General features: G+C 33.9%; 3 protein-coding genes across 6 annotated transcripts; 1 reads left to right on the top strand and 2 right to left on the bottom strand.

Annotated features, from left to right (window-relative positions):
• Positions 1–1,221: 1,221 nt before the first annotated feature.
• LOC120342076 (putative 4-coumarate--CoA ligase 1) lies at positions 1,222–7,623 on the bottom strand. 3 transcript variants are annotated; one of them, XM_039410760.2, is made up of 12 exons: positions 7,399–7,623; positions 6,782–6,992; positions 4,490–4,596; positions 4,174–4,249; positions 3,975–4,110; positions 3,691–3,862; positions 3,422–3,590; positions 2,945–3,042; positions 2,629–2,700; positions 2,336–2,488; positions 1,909–2,071; positions 1,222–1,836 (listed from the first exon to the last, which is right to left on the bottom strand). In XM_039410760.2, exons 1-12 carry the CDS (start codon positions 7,498–7,500, stop codon positions 1,721–1,723), a joined length of 1,575 nt encoding a protein of 524 aa, XP_039266694.2. In that variant the 5' UTR covers positions 7,501–7,623; the 3' UTR covers positions 1,222–1,720. The 3 variants fall into 3 exon arrangements, with proteins under 3 accessions (XP_039266694.2, XP_039266686.2, XP_077970638.1); XM_039410752.2 differs by having other exon boundaries at positions 3,975–4,107; XM_078114512.1 differs by having other exon boundaries at positions 3,975–4,249.
• Positions 7,624–8,095: 472 nt separating this feature from the next.
• LOC120341982 (uncharacterized) lies at positions 8,096–13,074 on the bottom strand. Of its 2 annotated transcripts, XM_039410616.2 has the most exons (11): positions 12,829–13,074; positions 11,964–12,070; positions 11,559–11,634; positions 11,356–11,488; positions 10,993–11,158; positions 10,627–10,795; positions 10,351–10,448; positions 9,972–10,043; positions 9,578–9,730; positions 9,154–9,316; positions 8,096–9,080 (listed from the first exon to the last, which is right to left on the bottom strand). In XM_039410616.2, the coding sequence occupies exons 2-11, from the start codon at positions 12,063–12,065 to the stop codon at positions 8,953–8,955; spliced, it is 1,260 nt and encodes a 419-aa protein (XP_039266550.2). In that variant the 5' UTR covers positions 12,066–12,070; positions 12,829–13,074; the 3' UTR covers positions 8,096–8,952. The 2 variants fall into 2 exon arrangements, with proteins under 2 accessions (XP_039266550.2, XP_077970292.1); XM_078114166.1 differs by having other exon boundaries at positions 10,993–11,231; positions 11,559–12,070; positions 12,829–13,072.
• Positions 13,075–16,418: 3,344 nt separating this feature from the next.
• Positions 16,419–21,815, top strand: LOC120342058 (putative 4-coumarate--CoA ligase 2). The gene is made up of 12 exons (XM_078114964.1): positions 16,419–16,673; positions 16,865–17,075; positions 17,625–17,731; positions 18,325–18,400; positions 18,471–18,606; positions 18,941–19,106; positions 19,421–19,589; positions 20,119–20,216; positions 20,450–20,521; positions 20,866–21,018; positions 21,303–21,465; positions 21,538–21,815. Exons 1-12 carry the CDS (start codon positions 16,572–16,574, stop codon positions 21,651–21,653), a joined length of 1,569 nt encoding a protein of 522 aa, XP_077971090.1. The 5' UTR covers positions 16,419–16,571; the 3' UTR covers positions 21,654–21,815.
• The last annotated feature ends 1,477 nt before the right edge of the window (positions 21,816–23,292 follow it).

Below are 23,292 nucleotides of genomic sequence, written 5' to 3'. Positions count from 1 at the left end.
GGAAGTGGGCGCATTGGTATTGAAGTTGTCTCTTTGAAAACGTAGATTTGAAGTTTGTAATTAATATATTTCTTCGTTGTAGAATTTCTTTTTATTAATAATATTATAAATTGATTCGATTACAGTAGTATTAATCAATGTTAGTTAACTGCGCAAAATTATCAGTGTTGGTCGTTAAAAAATTATGGGTCCGTTATAAAATATTAGGGGTTCACCGGCTGAATATTTTTTGTCGGGCGGACGTAACTTAAAAAGTTTAGCATTGCCGTTAGTCCCATGGTTCGGTTTTTGAACCCACATGATGCTGTATTGACTTTCAATAGATATTTGCATAATATTATTGCAATAAAATATGTATATGCCTCATTGATTTGAAGAAAGAAAATTTAGTTGGTTAAATATTGTATTGTGTTATTGTTCCACACGCTATAATGTACAGGAAGACACAAAAACACTATACACAAAAGCACTTGCTTGCAAAAGTTCTTCCATAAAAATTTTTTCCCGTTGAGTCGCATATGCGTAAACTCGCCGATCTACTGACAAAATAAACATTAACTTTTTGCAATGATGAAGTATAGGAAGTATATATTTTTTGAGGCCAAGGGCCGGGAAAACGTCCTTTTGTTTTAAGCTAGAACATTAGAAATAATTACGTTTAGCCCAGTGCTTCGCGACCGGGGTTCCACACACCTTTAACGAGTCCGCGAAAGATGTCCACAGCGTTCGCAAGTGCACTGGAAACATATATATATATATATATATATATATCAATTACAAATCTATCTATAAACTCAGCGACATGATTCCTGAGAAGTCGAAACGTTCACTCAATTGAATTTGTAATATTATTTGATTTTTCGTGGCCAGGACGGTATTGTCTTATTACTTACATTAAGATTTGAGTCTATATCTTTTTTCCGCTTGGCCGATTTTTGCCATTGGGACGAGGTATGTTTCCACAATGAGTATATATGCTCATTGGTTTCCACGAGCAGAAACTTCGTTGTTTATCTTCATAGTAATGGTTATTCAGAAATAACACAAGATTGACGCAACAATTGAATTTTTTTTGTCCTTTAACCAAATATTTCACTGAATGTGTGGTATGGTAAGAATGTTCCTATATCTGCGTACCTTTACCCCACTACTTTTTATAGACGCACGTTAGCGGAGTAAACTCCAATTGACTACATCAGAGGTCGATAAGCACACAATAGATTGTAATGCCAATGTTCGTATATTGTGAAGTTGTACGATTGAATTGAATACAAACAGACATATTGAAAGATAAACTTAAGCCTCAATATCAGTTACACGGTTGAAGTCCAAATCAGTAATAATGCAAAATCCTGAGAAACCTATATTTCTCAAAACTCTCGAATGGAGGCCGGAAACATGACACAGATTGATCGATACAAAGAAGGCTCAGCATAAAATCTTTGCTACAATAAATCACCATCAGAGAAATTGCTAAAATGACCTATTTTCATTGAATTCAACAAGCTATTGATACGAAGCGGTGAAATAACATTAAAATCCATAGGCATATTCCACATTCGCTAAAGTGGCATATTTTCACTAAAGACTCAGGATATGTTTTTAATGCTATTTGTTGATTTATTTCAACACTGGGTTTTCGAGCAGGTAATTATGTTTTCTATTATTATACTTCGACTACAATTTGTATTTCTTTGTGATTGGTTGCCAATTTCTTTAACTACTGAGTAGCCATTTTCTTCAACTTTATGCGATCAATTTTTCCCACTTTTGATTTCGGTATTTTGTCAACAAATTGGATGCCACCTCTTAACTGTTTGTAGTCGACAAGTTCTCCTGTAATTAGGAAAATAATTTTATTGTTATCTCAAATGTCGAAACTGGAGTAATTTTTTTATGATTTCGTACCTTTAACAAGCTCAAGAAGTTCATCAGAGTTGACAGATGGTAGTTTTCGTACAACCAACGCTTTTGGTAATTCTCCACAAAGCTGATCAGGAATTCCAACCACTCCAGCATCACCAACACCAGGATGTCCCAAAAGAATATTTTCAATTTCGGCAGGCGGCACCTGAAAATTATATAACTATAAGTAAATGACATAAATAGATAACATTGGTTTTATTCAATCAATTTTTCATTTTTTATAAATTTTATTATAGCCTGTTCATAGCTGTATTCTCGTAAATATGACTGGCAATTTCTTGTTACATGTTTTTGCTTTAACTGGGTCAAACACGTATCGAAAAACTAAACCTCCTGTTAATCATATGGGTAACCTATTTTCTAACTCTTTCTAATTGAATCCAACTTTGGAAAAACATTGATGGTTCACCTGAAAAGTTTTATACTTGATAACCTCCTTGAGACGCCCAACCACATATAGCATATCATTTTTAATAAGTCCAATATCACCGGTGTGTAGAAATCCGTCTTTGTTTATCGTTTGTTCTGTAGCTTCTTTATTTCTATAATATCCTTTAGTCATCTAGAAAACGAAATAAGCCAATCTCCCTCTCTGAATCAAGTAGGCCTAGTAAGTTTTTTCAAGTACAACAGTAATAATGAATACTTATAGAAATACTTATAGACTGTGAAAGGGCGGAATAAATGAGATTCCAAACACACCTGCGGGGCTTTGACCAAAATTTCTCCAGTTTCGCCAGATTTCAGTTCCTTACCAGTATTTTGATCAACAATCTTTAAAACAAACAATGATATTAAAAAAAATTGTTTTTGTGTGATGATGTTATAAGATGAATTCACTAGATCACTTTTGTTTTAAAAATCTATTTCTGAGACTTTTTTCTCAATTTAATTGTGTTTGGAATGATTTCTCGTTTCGCTTTATGTTCCCTCTTTCGACCATTCCACTCTCAGACAAGTGTTCATCACATAGTTATGCGTCAAATATCAACACCTTTTGTATTCCCACGAAACTTACCATTACTTCAACATTGACCCAGATGGAACCTACTGATTCAGGGAATGTTTCAGCTTGGAAGTTGAAAGATATTGGAGCACATTCCGTCATTCCGTAACCTAAACACAATCAGATAAATAGGTTCACTTGCTTTAAAAGTAAGACGTCTGCAGTACAACTTACTCAGTTTGGTTTCATATTATATATATATCATGTTTTATAAAGAAACAATGTACAACGGCCATCCGGTCAACTTTTGAAGAATGAATGTTTCAGATTTGCATTTGTTAATACATGACCTTAAATATATAGAACTATTCCAGACTGTGACTGGATTTTGGAAACAATGTACTGTCAACGGCAAGGAGGAATGTGTAGGTGGTGGTAAATAATATTTTAGTATGCATTGAAAATGGCTCCGATATTCAATAGTAAATTTTATATCTTAGTAATAAGAAATCATCTTATCATACGCTATGATAGATTTAGATACCCAACCTGGAACTATATTTATTTTAAACCGTTCCTTAACAACTTTCACAATTGATGCCGGGATCGATGCAGCAGTTGTCAATGATGATTTCCATGATGACGTATCATATTTTTTGTGTAACTCTGTTTGGGACATTTCCAACAAGATTGGCGGTATCATTAAAAAGTGATTCACCTGTTGTTAAATATAACGTTATAAAATTACGAATCTGTGGCAACGTGTGTAAATATTCGGACCGAAGCTGCATAATAAAAACAATAACAAAAAAACTTACCTTATATTTTTGTATCGTAACAAACACTCGTTCAACATCAAAGTCTCGGTCCATTACAACTCTCAACCCACCCTGCAGAGCTCTTAGAACCAAAAGAAACCCGCCATTATGGAACATTGGTCTTTCGTTGTAAAATGTATCTCCCCTTTTGTAGCCGAAACCTTGCCGATACCTAAAATATTCACGCATCTAACACAGCATTTTAGTTTGTTATCATTTATCACCAAAGATATCTTTTGAATAACTTTACTGATTCATAAATATAATATATTATTTTTTCTTACCAGGATGACAATAACGCTGCAATCAGACTGAAATGAGTATGCATTACACATTTCGGCATTCCTGTTGTTCCACCTGAATATGGTAAGATTGCCAAATCTTCTTTTGGTATTATCTTGAAATTACGGTCCAAGTCTACTAAATACACATGAATAATTGGAAAAAAGCAATTATTTTTGCAATAAACAATGACTTTCTTACCTAGTTGTTCCTCATTTACAGCCATAACTTTATCCCAAGTTTCAAATTCATCACTTTCCCCCATGACTATGATTTTCTACAATACAGATTAATATTTAGAGTTAGTTCAGAGAAGTAATAAGGAGGAAACGAGAGGAAACAAGTACAAGGATCATTTTATTCAAATTAATAAGAATTCGTAAGGTGTAATAGTGAGTGACAGCAAAATATTAAATAAAATATAGAGAAGGCGTAAGAAATAATTACTTCCAAATGGAAATATTGTCTGATGCCATACCAGCTCTCTCGTGTGACAAAGTTAGTGTCTTGAACTGACCTGAACGTTTGGATTATGTTCGACAACTCGTTTCACCAAATTGATTATCTTGTCAGATACGATAAGCATTTTCGGTTCCGTGATGTTAAAAATGCGATGCATTTCTCCTGCAGACCAAATGACACTGATAAAAATGTCAAGAACACATTCGACAGAGTTTGGCTTGCAATATTAGCGTCATTCTTCTTAAATCTTTTAACCTTAACTTTACTTATTTTAATATTTCTTTTGATCAACAAGGCTCAGATTTTATTCAGTATTTAATATTCATCATTGTTTTCATCATTCGCTTCCTTTCACTTGTAGTTTACTTATATTTTCTGATGGCACAAATTTTATTCATATCTCTATATACAATTTCATATAATACCACAACGTATGGAGCATTATTAGGGATGGGACGAGTCCGGCATTACAGAGATTCGACGAATCCGAGTAATAGGTCAAGGACTCGAATCGAATCTGCCGAGTCCGTGACGTCATAATAGAAAAGCATCGTGCGCTCACAAATATACGTCGTAGCTCATATTTTTTGCCTGATGGTTCCGCAGATAGCTGTTGAATCATTTTAATAATATCTTTTTCTCTTTTTGGCGGCCATGATACAAACGTAAACGTGGGCCAATGTGCGCCTTGGCTGTGAACTGGATTTCCAGCCCACCACCTTGCGTCAATTCTGGTCGGCTATTCAGATATTCTTACATGTTAATATGAAAAATAAAAAATCTTTTGACTACAATGCTTTCCCATAATTCCAGATATTTCTAGCCGTGAATTTACTATGTCACGTGCGCATATGGTAGAGAAATGCCACTCGTCGTCAATACATTGTGGTACATCCGCTTGCAATTTAACAGTTCACCTAAACGTTCTAAAACTCTCCATGCTTTCCATTGCCTTTTTAGCGAAAGGATTGCACGTAGTAAACCCGATTTAAAAGAGGTATTGATGAGATTCCCCATTGGGTTGATTCAGGGCATGTTTCATTTTTACGCGAATCTAAAACTCAAAAATATTGCGCTAACACATATTTTATTGTGTACCACATGTATACCGAAAAGAATAGATAGTTTGAAGGCGACTGGCGCAACATCATTGTCATAAGCGATCAATAGTTTTTAACTTGCGTTATATTATCTGGATATCTGTCGTCGTTTTATTAGGAGTGTTTATAATGCACACGAGGGATATTGTTACAGAGCTAACTTTGAATTTTACTAGTTAAGGTATGTAGTGGGATTTAAAGAGGTAAAAGTACAAACATAGGCGTAAATTAGTAAAAACAGAATTGATTATGGACTCGGTAAAAACGACGTGGACTCGAAATCGAATCCGAGTCCAAAAAATGCCTGGATTCGACTCGAATCCGAGTCCGGATCCGAATCCCGGCCCATCCCTAAGCATTATAAGCGCTCAAAAGGGGAATTCCGGATTTCGTTATGTTTACATCAACTGTACGAATCATTGACATGGAATCCCGAAGTAGCGTCCTCACCCCTTTTAACATTTCAAAGCATCGTTGTGAAACTCAGCAATGGAAGAATAACTTTGAACTGCTCTCATTCTGCCAAACATTTGATAATCGTTTCACTGAATTTGATAGTTCTCATTTCTATTCTTATAATTTTGACGTTGATACTTGACAACGAAATTTTGTTGGTAAAAGTTTTTTGACGCCGTAAGTCTTTGAAACTCCTTCCTGCCTAGTAGTTTTCTCGTTAATTGTTTAATTTTTGTTTGTTTTTCAACTTACGTTTTGTTATATATAATATAGAAATTTATTTGTTTGAAGATTCGCATTTGGAGGCATTTTGAAAAAATAAATTAAACAGTAAAAATAATAAACTAACTCGGGGGAAGCATGACAAAAAAGACTTTTCACTTAAATAGAAAAAGCTACGCAAAAAATATATCCAATCTACGTCTAATATAAGAAGATACTACGAAATTCGAGAGTGCTGCTACACACTATCACAAATGTATTTATTGGTTTCAGACTTTCGCAGACAAGCAGTATACAACCAATATATTATAGTGATAGTCGGTCAGTTAATAGTCATGTTTATTACTGCCACAGCATCTTTGCAAAATACTCATGTGGATCCACTAACACAAAGGCATAGAGGAAAGATAGGAAGTTAGTCTCGCGTAACCCCAACTCAAAGTAATATTAGAATAATTGTTATAGTTTTAAAATATTATAATATTTTCATCATATTGACTCAAATATTGACAACTCTTCTTTGTTAAATTATCATTGTAGAAAAATTTAGTAAATTTCTTTATATTTACCTTCCTTATATAAAGGATTACATGGTGATACAACTGCTCCACAAGATATCACTCCCACCAGTGCCACTACATATTCCAAGCAATTAGGAATTATTAGACCAACGACATCCCCCTTATTTATTCCTTGCTTCTGAATAAATCTGCCACACAATTGTATCTGCTTGTAAAGCTGCCGGAAAGTTAATTGTTTGCCTTCGTTGGTGTTTTCAATCTAGACAAAACAATAAAAAAGCTTATTCAAAAACTGCTTTCCCCATATAGAAGTCATGCAATGCCAATTTTACGATAAAACCGAGCGTTTTCAATTCCGATAAGTGGCAAATGACAATATTAAAAAAAATGAATCAAAAGCACGATAATCGAGAAGTTACTTGTAACAACATCTTGTCGTATTTAGCATTGAATTGTTATGACCAGACCAACGACTGCATGGACTAAAGAACGAGGCATAATATTTCAGGGGCACGCAAGTCTTCACTAATCGCAGCGTATTACCCACTCTGCGTTATCGTTGCAAGATTAATAATACAATGAAATTTGTCTGCAATTGTATATGCATAGCATTATACACAATACCCACCTTTTTGAAATAACTGATTAGGATAATTGATACTTACCAAAGCAACTTCGTCGCCATATTCTTTTATGCGCGACATGAAGAACTCGTCAAAAGCTACTTCTGGGTACTTTAAAGCTTCAAGAAGCGATTTTACAGGCATTTTGATTGATATCCGAGGTTTCTGGCGAACCGATTTTTATAAAATCCCTATTCAAAGCCCTAAAAATCAATAAGTCGATTGCTGAAGTGATCTAAAATAAAATAACCTCAGTCAAAAATAAGAGGTGGGATCCTAGGTAATAAAATTTATTTTGAACGAAATCGCCAATTCCAAACTTGATTATTAACCACAATTATCAGAAAAACTGTTATTCAAACCTTCTACCATTACATTTTCATCGCATTAACAGTAAGTAAACAAGGATGTTATTTACTATTCATTTTGTAAATCAATCCACGCATGTGTACATAAGAAGTCGTTTACCAGGAGCATTCAGGGGCAGTAACATCGAGTAAATAAGAAGAGGTCATCACTATTTCTTTTGCGAATCTATTAATGGAAACTTGACTAATAAATCAATTTTCCAGGAAGTAACCGAATCATTTATTCCCATGTTTTTTTTTATAAATTGTAACCAATAGTAACAAAGCCACGACCTCAGAATGACTTCTGTTATCATTTTGAAATTCACTAGATGCATTTGTAATTCAAACTGAAATCAACGAGAGAGTGAGTTAGAGAGAGTTTATTTCATTTTATCAAACCAAGAAAATGATATATGCATACATATATGAATATTAAATAAAACAGATGCTTTCGGTACATGACTAAGATATATCGTCGTATATCGAAATAACAAGTTCGGTATGAATTTCATAAATATCTCTCATGTTTGTTAACTATATACAATATTACATGTCTTTCCATTTTTTTTTATGATATATCATTCTTTCAACTAAGAGAATTTGGCACATATTGAATTTATATTGCAAAAACTATGCAAAAATATACAAGTGTTTGAATTGAAATAGGTTGGTGTGCAAGTATTCAAAGATTTGAAACATTTGGGCGACTTGCATACTTTTGAATAAATGTTAGTCGAAACTTGAAATGGACAGAATGTTGAACATGCAAATATTAGATGCGTTCTATTCTGCTATAACTGGACTGAATATAAAATAAAATATTTTCCATTTATATAGGCGCTAAACCATGCCAATATTTGTCGTTTGATGCATAAATCTATATTCTTATTACCTTCCCGGATATAGATGAAATTTCTATTCACCCTTGAAGCTACGTATTGTTATAAAACAGGTGATGTTGTCAGTATTACAATATTATTTGTATCATATATTTGCAATCTAGAGTTTTATTCTCATATAGGAACAGGAACTATTTATCATAAGCTGATACTATGGTTCATTTCCGCAAATGGTGACGTAATATCCCAGTATATCACTGATATTTATTCACATGTATTATGGAACGTGAATAATTCAAGTAAGATGTAAAATCTTCTTGTAATGCTATTAGTTGATTTATTTTAACACTACCGGATGGGAAAGACGCATTCGATTATATTTTCCTTTATTACATTTGGGCTACAATTTATACTCCTTCGTGATTTGTAGTCATTCTCTTCAACTCTAAGCGATCAATTTTTCCCAGTTTTGATTTCGGTATTTTGTCAACAAATTGGATGCCACCTCTTAACTGTTTGTAGTCGACAAGTTCTCCTGTAATTACAGCAATAATTTTATTGTTAATTGAAATAGAAGAATATGGATTACTTCTTTCATATTTCCTTACTTTTAATGAGCGCGAGAAGTTCATCAGAATTGACGGACGGGAGTTTTCGTACAACCAAAGCTTTCGGTAATTCTCCACAAAGCTGATCAGGAATTCCAACCACTCCAGCATCTCTAACGCCTGGATGTCTCAAGAGAACATTCTCAATTTCGGCTGGTGTTACCTAAACATGATATAATAGAGTAAAATACATAACTATACATACATAAGATAATCATATATACCTAAGTTCAAAAATAACTCGGGAGATAAAACTCGCATGCAATAACGCGAATTCTACAGCTTGGATCTGATGACAAATCTTATTGGCTAAATGAAATCCTGTTATGAAATTCACTGTTTTGAATTGCTCTATATCCTACCTATTCAAGATAAAATCAAAATATGAAAAGCTTGAGTTCATGTTGAAATATAAGTGCTTTACCTGAAAGGTTTTATACTTGATAACTTCTTTGAGACGACCAACTACGTACAGCATATCGTTTTTAATATGCCCAACATCACCGGTGTGGAGAAATACATCCTTATTTATCGTTTGTTCTGTTGCTTCTCTATTTCTGTAATATCCTTTAGTCATCTAGAAAAAATTAGATTAGCTCTTTTGGAATCCAATAGAAAATGCTAAAGCCGGTGTGACAGCGATGTGACATTGGCGAGCAATAAATTGTTCACGTTATGTATCTTCTTGTATGGTTTCATGCTCAGCTTTATACCATGCCATGATTGTATTTGAACTTTCCGTCAAGTTCACTTCTCTTTTCAATGAGTGCGCTTGGGATTGCTATTGAGCAAATTCTCATAAAATTTTCAGGACGTACCTGCGGGCCTTTGACTAAAATTTCACCATTTTTGCCGGATTTCATTTCTGTTCCGGTATTTGGATCAACAATCTGCAAAAATTAACATGAAAATGAATAAAAAGTGTGGTTTTGATGTGCAGTGTTGACTTTCACCTCTTATCTCATTATGACAGCGTGTTATCTAAAACCTGCATTTTCTCATTAACTTGTGTTGTCGGCTTATCTGGACTTACGTGTTCTACATATTATTTTCTAATGTATATTTGATTTGGGACAAATGTAATTTATATTTTCAACACATTTGCACGATTCTTTCAATATCATATAAGATTATGATTTAGCTATGAGTTGAAATATATCCCAAAATATCAATAAAACATTAAAAATAAAATCTTACCATCATTTCAACATTGACGCTGATTGATCCGACAGCATCTACGAACGATTGTATATTGCCGTTCACTGCTATAGGGCTAAATTCCGTCATTCCGTAACCTAAATATTATGGTCCGTTAAAATAAGTTTGCTCCCTTTTTATTTTGTGAGTTCGTGTATATATTTGAGTGAGATTCTCAATAAAAAATGTTAATTAACAAACACGATAAATTGTGCCGTGATCAATCAAATAGATAATTCCTCACCCAAACTCTGGCTACAGTTTTTGTCAACAAACCTGGAAGCATTTGAATGCTGAACCGTTCCTTAACATTTTTCATAATCAAAGTTGGAATTGACGCTCCACCGGTCAAAGCTGATCTCCATGATGACGTATCATACTTTTTGTGTAAATCTGTTTGAGACATTTCCAGCATGATTGGCGGTACCATCATGAGATGATTCACCTAGATTGATATGGTTTTATGAAAGGCTGAAGTGCAATCATGCTTGGATAACTTTTGCAGTATTTATTCTCTTTCAATGTTACTTTACGAAGTCAAGAGAATCGTCAGTAGCGTAGAATGTACTAAAAGAGTTGAAGTTGTGACCAAAAATGTATTAAAGAAATTATCGATGATATTGGAACTGACTTTTGTCATACCTGGTAATTTTGTATCGCAATTAGCGTCTTTTCAACATCAAAATCACGATCCATAATAACTCTCAACCCTCCCTGCAGAGAAATCAAAACAAACATGTACCCGCCGACATGGAACATTGGCCTTTCATTGTAGAGCGTTTCTCCTCGTTTGAAGCCGAGATGATTCCTTGGAAACAACGCATAATCAATCTTGGACCCTAATAAACCAGAACCCCATCGCAACCAAACCAGTACCATTCCTGATAATGTTTAAAAAATTAATCTAGTAAGATTATAAAAAAGGCCTTCTTTTTTCAGAACTATAATATCGGAGAATAATAATTTTATCAATCTTTTCGGGTAAATAGATTTCTTTTCTCTTACCAGCTAGATAATAACGTTGCAATCATACTGTAATGGGTGTGCATTACACATTTCGGCATTCCAGTAGTTCCACTTGAATATGGTAAAATGGCCAAATCATCTTTTGCTGATACTTCAAAATTACGGACCAATGCTAATAAAAGATGAAACATTTAGTAAATGAAAAGGATAAATTTTTTTATGTCGAATATTGAATGACTTACCTTGCTCTTTTTCATTTGCGGCAATACCCTTATCCAACGTTTCAAATTCATAACTCTTTCCAATGACAATGATTTTCTAAAATAAAAAAAAGAAATAGATTCATTTTCGATTAAAAATAAGAGAAAAGAAGATTATAACTATACTTAAACATTTATAATGAGTTACTTTCATCCATTATTGACTATAATGCATTTGCATATAGACTAAACAAATTGTAAAATGGTGGTCCTTACAAAATAAATATCCCTAAAGTAACAATTAAAAATGGAGGACGAATCGACATGTTTTCTCTGGTATATAATTCCTTTTCGTAGAGTGTTCATAATCAAACACACGAAGGTTGGTGGTTTTTATTCATACCTAGAATACTACTATTAGTTTTAGAATTAATAGGCTTATCTGACTTGAATGCTTTTGGTTTGTTCGACAACTCTCTTTACGACATTGATAGTTTTGTCAGATACAATAAGTATCTTCGGTTCCGTGATTTTGAAGATGTGTTGCATTTCTCCTGTAAATTAGAGACAAACGCTTTATTAAGATTTTGTTTCAAGACTCAAATGGGTAAAGTGTTTCTTCGTGATTATACCAGGCCACGTGTATTTGTATATTGAAGCAGTTTTTTTTCGCGTCCCATAATGTGGAACGTGGTTATGAGGCTCATCGATCTTTTGCAACCTTGCAATAACAGCAATAACGATAACGCTATGATGAGGATTTATGTCCATGTTTTTAACAATTCCTTGACACAAATTAAAATAAGTAGGAGTGGATTATCAAGTGTTTTGGTGGTCAACAAGAGGCATCGCTTGTAGCACATTTACCGTTTCTTTACATGCTACAATGCAAATAGCGACGACATACTTGCGCATTAGAGCATGATTTGACCCGCAAGCAACTTAACCACGCTGGCATCTGTAGGTAAATATTTGACTTGAAGTAAATGGATATATAACAAAGTAATTTTGCATCACTATGTCTTATTGGACTGCATGAAAAATTGGCATGAAAAAATTGTCCGTCAACTAAAAAAGGTTGGTAAACTTTAAGGCCAATATTATCTATTTTGTGTTGAGATAAGCACCTTTAAACCATTGTACAACACGTTTTGCAAAAGTTGAAAATTCTGCTAGTTCACGCACATAGCCCAATGAAATTGCAAGGTTTTAACTTCTCATTGGAATGCTGTATACTTTGGTAAACGTTAAAACTATTTAGCGAGATATTTGAAAGTTTATCAAACATTTACGAATAAAACTTGATACTTACCATTGCAATATCGTCGCCATATTCTTTTATACACGACAAAAAGAAATCGCTCAAATTTTCTTCTGGAATATCTAACATTCCATGAGGAGATTTTACCGGCATTTTGATCTTATTTCTAGTTGTAGTTAGACAATGATCTAATGAAATCTTACAAATACACCTGGCTGTTACGAGAAAACAGGTTATTGTTTATTATCTCTATTTGCTGACCGTATGTTACAACACGGCTTCTTTGAAATCCAGAAAGCCTATCAATAGTGTGAGTTATGCCTACAGTCGGCTAGAGTTGAAACGTATTTCGCAGCTGAACACTCATTGGCCCAAACAGCACACACAATACATTTACCTCGGCAACGATATTCGTTGCAGTTATATATATATATGAGCAGCACACGATTGAAACAGCTATATAAGCAATCGCAGAAAGTCAACCACGATTCCGTCTATTTTTCAAATAGCCAATCAGCAGTCTGGTATTTCTGATATATTCTCACGTGCTTATATTCAGTAGGGTCCGTTTTTAAACGTACCAACCTCGGGTACAAAAGGGCTTCATTTGACATAATTCTGTAAAACGGTTACTATTTGCTACATAACTATTACTTTTACATATTTTTATAGTTCTATTATTGTTTTTAGCGTCAGGACATTCTTCAAATCCTATTCAATCTAGCTTGCTTAAGCAATAACTTTATGTTCGTATAATAAATCATCATTTACACCTAAATAAACAGAGTAAATTTAATTAAAAAGGTAGTAGATAATCTTTGCAATAAAAATTCAATTCCTGCTGCATGCATCCGAATATTTAAATGTCATTTTTGGGAGGTTTTGCATGAAATGCTCACCCCTTATCCACTGTCAAACATTATTGCTTCCCAGGGCTAGTTTCTGATAATTATGCCCCTTGAATTCAAAAATTATTCGGGGATGAACAAATTATAAATGTTGTTATACGTAAGAATGAAGAAGTCAAAGGTCAAGTAAGAGTGAAATTTTGTATTAGTAATAATTAAATCATCAAACTAAGCAACAAACTCACGTGTATAAAATCAAACTCATTTATTAACAAAAAGCAACTCACTCATTGTGGTGTCTAATCGCTCCTTTGTTGACAACAAATTTTATGAACGACAGCTTCTTTCCCTTTGCTTGTCAGGCATTCCTTCTCGATGCTAATCAATCACACAACACTATCCACGTAATGTCAGCTTTTAGGTGTATAAAAACACATCGACAAAAACATGTGCAATAACGTGCACTCTACAGCTTGGATCTGCTTCCACTACAACGTGCTGTCCTGGGTGGCTGCTCCTTTCCCTTATCTCACTTGGCCACGGATGTTGTTTTGCAAAACTTCCAAAAAGAGGGTCTGCATAAATATAAGCCCCGAATAACGCGCTTTTTCAAACATCCATGTTACAAGAACCACGGGAATTTGAGCATTTACTTCAAACATTGTTGATCTAAGTAAAATTGTATAATAATAAGTCCTGCGAGATACAGCCTACTTTTTGTTACATTTTTGCTATCTGCATTTACAAGATTGCGACCTCGCGGCCAAAGTTGTGTACAATGTAGCCTATATACTTGTCGGGCATATTTTTTAAATTCAACCAAATGAATTTTTTCACCAAGAAAATGAGGTATATATATTTTATCGTGGTAATAATATAATATATAATTTTACAAGATACAATAAAAATACGAAATTCAATTTTCGAATGTCCCTCTTGTTCTCATTTTAATGAAGTTATTGAGATCATTAGTGCTGTTCAAACAAAATAGAAAACGAAATTTTGAATCAATTGTTTACCCTTAAAGGTTTAAATAGCTTCCGAATGAGATTTGCTGAGTATCCAAGTGTGAAAAAAATTCCTTTTTCATAAAAGTTAATTAGTCACATTCTTTATGAGTTTCCTCTTTAAATATAAGATCTTCTAAAATTTGCATATTTATCTATACTTCCAATCTCTCCAAAGATATAACCTTTGTATCAATGCTTATAGTTCATTAGCTGGAGAAAAAAATCGTTTACAATTATAGGCATATTGCGGTATATCTCGAAGTGGTTCATACTACTATAAGATGGAACTTTTCGATGCAGGATGCACAAGGGGTTGTCTGTATCATCTCAATCCAATGCGAAGTGAACTCATGTGATATGAACTTTCTACAATATTCTCCTTTTTGTTTGTAGCTATTCCAACTTTACGTTTTGCTATGCGGCATTTATATGATAACATGAGCACGTAAATTAGTATTTGAATAAATGTAATAAACAAATTCAATCCATTCGTCTTCTCTGTAACCAATATATAAAATATTTGTGAAATGAAATAAATTTGACATTACAAATTCACAATTTGCTACTTTCATCTGAATACGAAATCGACATCAAACTATTTTAACCTACGAGCTTTTTGTGTAGCGAAGTCAGGCAGTTACTAAGTATAAATCATGTTTCCTTATTTTTCTCCATAAGTGACGCTCAAAGGCTAGAGTTGTCGGGGCTCCCGAAGTATGCGAACCAAGATGGCGGACATCGGGATGTAATATGTGTACTAGGTTAGGGTTAGGCCATAATTTTAGATATAAATACTACGGGAGGCTCTTGGCTAGTCTTCGAACTGATAATAGGACTAAAATAAGGAAAATTGGAAAAAAATCATCGCCTAACCCTAACCTGTTACCCATGTTACGTTCCGATGTCCGCCATCTTGGTTCGCATACTTCGGGAGCACCAAAAAAAGTTTAAAATGACTAAGGGGTATGTCTATAACAACATAACATTTTAAATCAAGTGATACTGTATTGCCTTAACAATAATGTTTCATTTCTATGAAAAACAACATGGTCCATGTCTCATAAGTACCTACCACTGTTGGCTAGTCTATTTGTTTAGTATGTTTGCATAATAACTTATGCATGCCCACAAACGTATGTTTGCAACCCTAACTTATTTTTCCGCAGAAAGGTAGAGAAAATTTATAGAATGTTAGAGAAAACGAGGATAACATTTCAATAATACAAAACCTTCTCATCACCGTGGTTTCTACGTAACAAATGGGATCACAAATAGAACAGAGGTGAACACATAAGTCCTTTTTACCGCTACGCATATTTAGACCTGTAAAACGAATAGTAAATAACATTTTTGTTTACTCGCTGTTTCAGTCGATAAATGCGTGTGATAAACCGTTTGGGGCATTTTATAAAGTGTATGATCGTAATAAATGTATTCAGATTTCTCTCGTAGGGAGGAAAGAATTATATGGAAATTGATGTTATAAAGTTTTAAAGGGACTTGAAATGCTTCAAAAAATAAAGCACACAAAATATAGGAAATTCACCTGGTATGACAATAACGTAATGAAGTATGTCTTATTAAAAATAAAATTGCAGTCACATTGCGCATAACTTTATTGAGTGAATGAATATCGATGTGCAGGACAGAGGTATATTTGTAGTAAGCCGGGGTTAGCCAAATTGATTTTGTATCAAACTTTCCGGTTCGATTTTACGAATAACTTAGCAAATGAATTTTATTAGCAATAAATTTAGCAAATGTATATTTTATTCATAGCTTTAATCTAAGTCATAATTTTTGCAAAATTGATGGCTACGCTTTAGTATGTATACACGATTTGATCTATTAAATTAGTTACCATTTTTAATGACCTTGGACCATTAATAGAAATTTGTATAACCAGTTCAGCGCAGAAGTCGGATAGTAATCCAAAATGCCTGTAAAATCACTGGGTGAAGGTTTAGATATACCAGAAGTGTCTTTTAGCGATTTCTTTCTGTCGCGTATAAAAGAATATGGGGACGAAATTGCTCTGGTAAGTATGAATTATTATTTATAGCTATTCTTTACAGGTGGTAAACCTGTGTAATACCTTGTGCAAAACAGAACAATTTTGTTCACACATTAAGCATTTTCTTGTGTATACCGTAATTATCATGCGCTCCCCGGAAATATATGTTTATTTAAAATAAATATGACAGAAAAAATATTTCTCATTTCCAACAGATTGAAAACACCATCGAAGGTAAACAACTTACCTTCAGACAGCTGTACAATCAAATACAATCGTGTGGCAGATTCATTCAAAAGCAAGGGATAAATAAGGGAGATGTCGTTGGTCTAATAGTTCCTAATTGCTTGGAATATGTAATAGCAATGATGGGAGTGATATCTTGTGGAGCAGTTATATCACCATGTAATCCTTCATATAAAGAAGGTAAAGTATAAGTTAAATACCGAATATGTAGCCCGATCGTGCTCATAATACATTCCGATACATTTAATCTATGTTTTAGTATTTATTGGACACGAAATGTACATATGAATCGTTTCGTTATCGTGTTGTTGTTCTTATTGGTATTCTCTTCTTATTGTTTGACAAAATCGATTTTTTCAATACCTACTGTACTAATTGATTGGGTATTTTCAGTGGTCAAAGATTGTATCTTTTGTTAAAAGACTTACTTTTATTCATTTATTATGGGCTCCATGAAATTCGTTTTTGGTGTGCAATGACGTATTCGAAAATGGCGCACCTTGTGGCGGCTTTCGCGTTAGTCGTGAGGATTGATGTACCGGTAGCCTACACAGTGACTTGTTGCATTCCCGTACTACTCGTTTTGTCTTTTGTGTTCATATGTTTGAACATCGCTCTCTTGTTATTTTAGCGTCTAACTCTAATATATCTGTAATAAAAAAGCAATCACTTTTAACAATCTAAGTTTCCTAACAAAATCGTAATAAAGCATTTTTCTCTGATTTCTAGGAGAAATGAAGCATATCTTCAATATCACGGAACCAAAGATGCTCATCGCGTCTGATGAAACTATTGATGTCGTGAAGAGAGTTGTCGAACAATTCGGAACCATTCCAGTTAGAAAACGCATTTAGTTTATAAACTCAATAATAACAAAACGAGAATATTGGTCAGAGACCGAAGACTTATCGATCGAAAGTTAGGGGATCCCCCAAAACAGCGCACTTACTCCATAGTGACACCTTGTGTCCCATCACTAAATAATTAATAACTCGCTAATTATACGACATAATCCAAAATTAATAGGCTTCTGGTACGACATATGATGAATGCACATGCAAAATCTGGAGCAGATTCAATCTCGCTTTCGTGAGATATCGCGTGCATCTAACAGACAAACAAACAGGCAAACAAACAGACAGACAAATACCTATCAACATACTTACCGATTAAAATCGATAAGTAATAAATGACGAAACTAACGCATACATTATACATACGCATTCAAAGAAGCTGATAGGTGCCAATCAATCAACATTTTTATTAATTTATTTTAGATAAGTCATTAGCTTTCTTTCTATACACTCGTACCATATACATACATCCCGTGTATTTCCGTCACCATCATTTTCGTCTCTTGTATATAAATTCACTCATTTCAATCAATTAGAAATGACACATTTCATGGAGCCAATAAATTGTATTTTAGAAAATCATCATTATTGGAAAAAGTGATGAATTTGAAACATGGGATGAAGGCATTGCAGCAATTGAAAAACATCAGGGTAAGCAATTGAATTTCTCAATAAAAATGTTTTATGTCATGTCATTTATTATCAGAATGTATTCTTTCAGAAGCATTGGTCTGTAATTTTGAAGTATCAGCAAAAGAGGATTTGGCCATCTTACCATATTCTAGTGGAACTACTGGAATGCCAAAATGTGTAATGCATACTCATTACAGTATGATTGCATCAATACTATGTAACTGGTAAGAGGAATATACCTTGGTTTTCCTAAACAAATGCTCAAGCAAGGCTCACAAGAACACACACATAAGAGCAATCGTTGATCAAATATTAAGATCGTTACAACTAGACTAGATCATAGAAATGCATTCAGAATGATTTTAACTGAGATGATTGTACCATAAGAAAAAAAATACTGTACTCTTTTTGGTATTTAATGAGAAACATTTTACCTGTCATCGAGTCAGCGATTTTAAATTGTGCCATGCAAGCGAGATGATTCATTGTAATAAGATAAAATACCAGGCACACGAGGTAGGGATACGTGTGTCTGCCTAATTTTGTGTTGATTCGGAGGTATCATTTCGGCTACAAGCGAGGAGAAACGTTATACAGTGAAAGACCAATGTTTCACGTCAGCGGTTTTGTATTTGTCCTGATGGCTTTACAAGGAGGGTTAACAGTTATTATGGATCGTGGATTTGATATTGAAAAGATGCTAGCTGCAATACAAAAATACCAGGTATGATAAAATTCTGTTCCAAAAACATCGCCATTTTTATTGATCTACGTTAATGTTATTTTTCACCAGCAAACACTGTTGTAACATAAAGTAGGTTACAAACATTATAGCAGGGTTGTTTATGTTTTCCATTTAATAGATATCAGTATAACAACAGCAAAACTTAATATCCGAAAAAGCACGAGTTTTGAAATTCGCTAACGACAGCAAATGGATTCCAATTTTCTACAATGTAGCTACTCACAAGTAATTCACTCTAGTTGCCCTCGCGTTTGATTTGCATTTATATCTTTCAAGAAACTATATCTGTCCAGGTGAATCATTACATTATGGTGCCGTCAGTCATGATGGAAATGTCACAAACAGAATTACACGAGAAATATGATGTGTCATCTTGGAAAACATCGGTTACTGGTGGTTCATCAATTCCAACATCGATAATGAAAGCTGTTAGAGAGCGATTCAACCTTAACATGATTCCAAGTTTGTTGTCAAAAACTATACATATATATATAAAGAATATATATAACGAAAGCAATGCTCATTTTGAATGTGTGGCAGAAAATTATATAATTCTTTTGTTTATGATCGGCCGCACAATATTTTTATTCGGCGCTCCAGAAGTGTGTGTACCAACACGTAAGTAACTAATTTCGTTCACCTATTTTACATCAAGTTGTGTAAAGGGACTGAAACCTATATGAGCAGAGGATATATTCATTTAGCTAACAGTCTCCGAACTCGTGATAGAACTAAAATAAGGAAAATTAGAATGAAATTATGGCCCAACCCTAACCTGGTACACACACTACGGGAGTGCCTTTTGTCCCACCAATTAGCATCCAGGTGCAATTATGAGTACGAGATTATCCATTCAATAATCATGACACAATTTGTGCATATCTTGTATGCCTCGTATAGAAAAAAAAAACTTACCTACAATATTCGCATGCCTTCGAACATATATATATATTTACGAAGACGGTTGGCTTATTCTTGCAAACGTGTTTAGGTTACGGAATGACGGAGTTTACTCCTATATCAGCAAACAACAATGTGCAATCGTTCGCCGATGCGGTCGGTTCGATCAGTGTCAATGTTGAGATGATGGTAAGATCTTTTTTTCAATGTTTTGTCGCAATATAAAGTGTGGGATAAGGCTCAATTCATAGCTAAATCATGAACTCACATGAAATTGAAATAGTTTTAAAAATGACGTAAAAAGACAAAATCCTTCAGACGCAATCAACTATGAAATAGAAATCATGAACACGAGAGCAGGTAACAAGTAACGCATAATGTACCACGAACAGAAAACTTCTCAACTTCACCATTTTTTGCAGATTGTTGATTCAAATACCGGAAAAGAATTGAAGTCTGGTGAAGAAGGTGAAATTTTAGTGAAAGGCCCACAGGTACGTACTGAAACTTTTATATATAAGAATTTACTCAAGGCAATGTCAATCTCTCTGATTCGAACACGACTCAGAGCAGTAAACATGGGCGTCTATTAAAATACAGAAAACTAATAAAACCATAAATAATTAAGGTCTTTCTTGTAATTCTCGAAATGTTGAGTCTACAGTCAGGTTTTGAAATGTGATATCAGCTCGCAGTCGTAATTCCCTATATACATAACATGAACAACGCATTGCTTACCGATGCATCGCTAAAGAACAACTACGCACTTCATACATGTTTTTTTAAGTGAAAGAAACTGATATTGAATTCCGAGTGGGCTAATCTGATTTTTTTCTAGATGACTAAAGGATATTACAGAAATAGAGAAGCTACAGAACAAACAATAAACAAAGACGGATTTTTACACACCGGTGATATCGGACATATTAAAAACAATATGCTATATGTAGTTGGTCGTCTCAAGGAAGTTATCAAGTATAAAAACTATCAGGTATGGCACGGATTATTTTTTAGAATTTGGATTTTGATATGAGGAAAGGAAAGATTAGTGTAAGTCGATTGTTACACTCGATTCACGACAAACTCAATTGTTTAAATTAGATGATTCCGTGGCCTAGCCTAAACGAGCATCTATGATGACGAATGATCAATATATATTTGAGAATACTTCAGCTATGAGTCAGGCTATATACTGAAATTCAAGCAAAAATACATTTATTCTTCTTCTATAGATGCAACTTACTTATATAATTTATTTTAATGTATCCTGTCTAGGTACCGCCAGCTGAAATAGAAAATATTCTCTTGAGACATCCTGGCGTTAAAGATGTTGGAGTGGTTGGAATTCCTGATCAACTTTGTGGAGAAATACCAAAAGCTTTAGTTGTACGAAAACTTCCATCCGTCAACTCTGATGAACTTCTTGAGCTTATTAAAAGTACGAAAATGTAAAACATGGTTTTCACTATTTCAAATAACAACAAATTTTAAATTATTTTTCTACTCACAGGAGAACTTGTCGACTACAAACAGTTAAGAGGTGGCATCCAATTTGTCGACAAAATACCGAAATCAAAGCTGGGAAAAATTGATCGCATAGCGTTGAAGAAATTGACTACGCAATAGAATTATTGAAGTGTTTGCGTCTGCATATTTTCTAAGCATCCAATTTATTGTTAGGAAAAAATTCAACAATGCAAAATAATACAAATTATGGCCGGAATATAATAATAACAATATAATTAAATGCAATTTCTCCGCGTAGGAGTCAAATACTTTGCTTATAGTTGTAAACAATGTAAAGAGACTAATAGGGCAATTTTTGCCAAGATCGATCGATCACCGCTATTTTTAAGAGTGGAAACAATGGTAGCTAATTCTAAGCAATGTGAAAAAAAGTGGATTCAGAAAGACATCGATTAATAATTTTGACAACATCGCGTAGAATTAAAAAATATAATATCTGGGTATACTGCCTGGGCCGAAAGCAGCCAATGAGCTGCTGGAAAAACATTATCAGATGTTGTTGAAGCATCGTTCACATTTTTATCTGTGCGTTTCAAAACCGCACTCATTTAAAAACAATTTGGCAAACAAATGCGATGAGTGTATAATTTTGGAGCCATTACGGAGAGCCATTACAGAGATTCTTTAAAAAATCTCGGGGATTGAATTTCAGAGCCGCAATGGGTTTTTGTCGGATTTGCATATCTCTTTTTGCCATTATCAAATCTTTTTGTCGACTTCAAAATTTTTTTTTTTTTTCGGGAAGCAGTGGGGGAAGTTCTATTTCGTTCCGCTAACACCGCAGCACATTCCGACAAATGTGATGGTGCAGAGTGTGATTCAATTGATAATACCGACTGTAATTCCCGATGCGTAGAATTCAAACAGTAGCGAAAGTATACAAGTTCGTGGCATATAGTATCATCACGAATAAGTTTTGTAAACTTATCCCAGTCACCTTTCTTATATTCACAAGAGGTTTGGTGAACAGATTTGACAGTGTGTAGATTTTGTTTTTAAATTAAACTGCACTAAACCAGGGTTCCTACTCACAAATTTAAAATACTCACATTCAAACAATTCAAAGACAGGAAATGGGCTCGCATTCAAAGTGCCATAAAGACACGTACGTAATATGGACAAGTTGAATAATATAATACTCTGCTGATACACCAACAATTCAGTACAAAAATTTCCTGGTCCAACACAATGTTAATAGAAACAATTTTATATAATATCCTTCGGTATTTCAATAACTTTCATTTTCAAAAGCAAGTCAGAAATTCGATAGAAATATCAGTGTAACGTTTTAGCTAGAATAAAGTGGACAAAAGAATAATTCCAAACTTAAATGTACGGATGTTTGTGCAGTTGGCAATAACGAATTTAAAACGTTAGCAAATCCGTCATATAAAAGAAAATGGAAAAAATATGAAAAAAATATTACGCCATTCAACTGTATGTATTGAGACAAATAAGTCTATTCTACATATTACATTCAGAAACCAGGAAATATGAGCAATTCTATAGATACTTCAGATGAAAAAACCTAGCTGAAACGCTCACAGACCAAAGTTCTATGAAGCTATCGGTTTTCTCATTCTTTGTGCTTTCTCACAATCAAATATATATAATGGTTGATCCCGGAGTAATGTTTGAAATATGGAATTGACTCATTTATATCGAAGGTATTAAAATTGGTCAATTTCATTGAAATTCTAATTTTGCACAAATGGTCGATATTCGATGAATCGAATCA

The sequence above is a fragment of the Styela clava genome, chromosome 1 (assembly GCF_964204865.1).
Source record: "Styela clava chromosome 1, kaStyClav1.hap1.2, whole genome shotgun sequence".
In the NCBI taxonomy this organism is placed as follows: domain Eukaryota; kingdom Metazoa; phylum Chordata; class Ascidiacea; order Stolidobranchia; family Styelidae; genus Styela; species Styela clava.
This window is presented reverse-complemented; position numbering and strand designations above follow the sequence as displayed.

Bases quoted from the DNA above. Each gene is read 5' to 3' on its own strand.
- LOC120342076 (XM_078114512.1), bottom strand. From the start codon at position 7,500: ATGCCTGTAAAATCGCTTCTTGAAGCTTTAAAGTACCCAGAAGTAGCT. The intron at 6,993-7,398 runs GTAAGTATCAAT...TGTTTTGTCTAG, and splicing joins ATGGCGACGAAGTTGCTTTG to ATTGAAAACACCAACGAAGG. The intron at 2,489-2,628 runs GTGTGTTTGGAA...TTCGTTTTCTAG, and splicing joins TTTTGGTCAAAGCCCCGCAG to ATGACTAAAGGATATTATAG.
- LOC120341982 (XM_039410616.2), bottom strand. From the start codon at position 12,065: ATGCAACACATCTTCAAAATCACGGAACCGAAGATACTTATTGTATCT. The intron at 11,159-11,355 runs GTAAGAGAAAAG...GTTGTTTCCAAG, and splicing joins GCAACGTTATTATCTAGCTG to GAATCATCTCGGCTTCAAAC. The intron at 10,796-10,992 runs GTATGACAAAAG...ATATCAATCTAG, and splicing joins TTGCGATACAAAATTACCAG to GTGAATCATCTCATGATGGT.
- LOC120342058 (XM_078114964.1), top strand. From the start codon at position 16,572: ATGCCTGTAAAATCACTGGGTGAAGGTTTAGATATACCAGAAGTGTCT. The intron at 18,607-18,940 runs GTAAGAGGAATA...GTTGATTCGGAG, and splicing joins GCATCAATACTATGTAACTG to GTATCATTTCGGCTACAAGC. The intron at 21,019-21,302 runs GTATGGCACGGA...TATCCTGTCTAG, and splicing joins TCAAGTATAAAAACTATCAG to GTACCGCCAGCTGAAATAGA.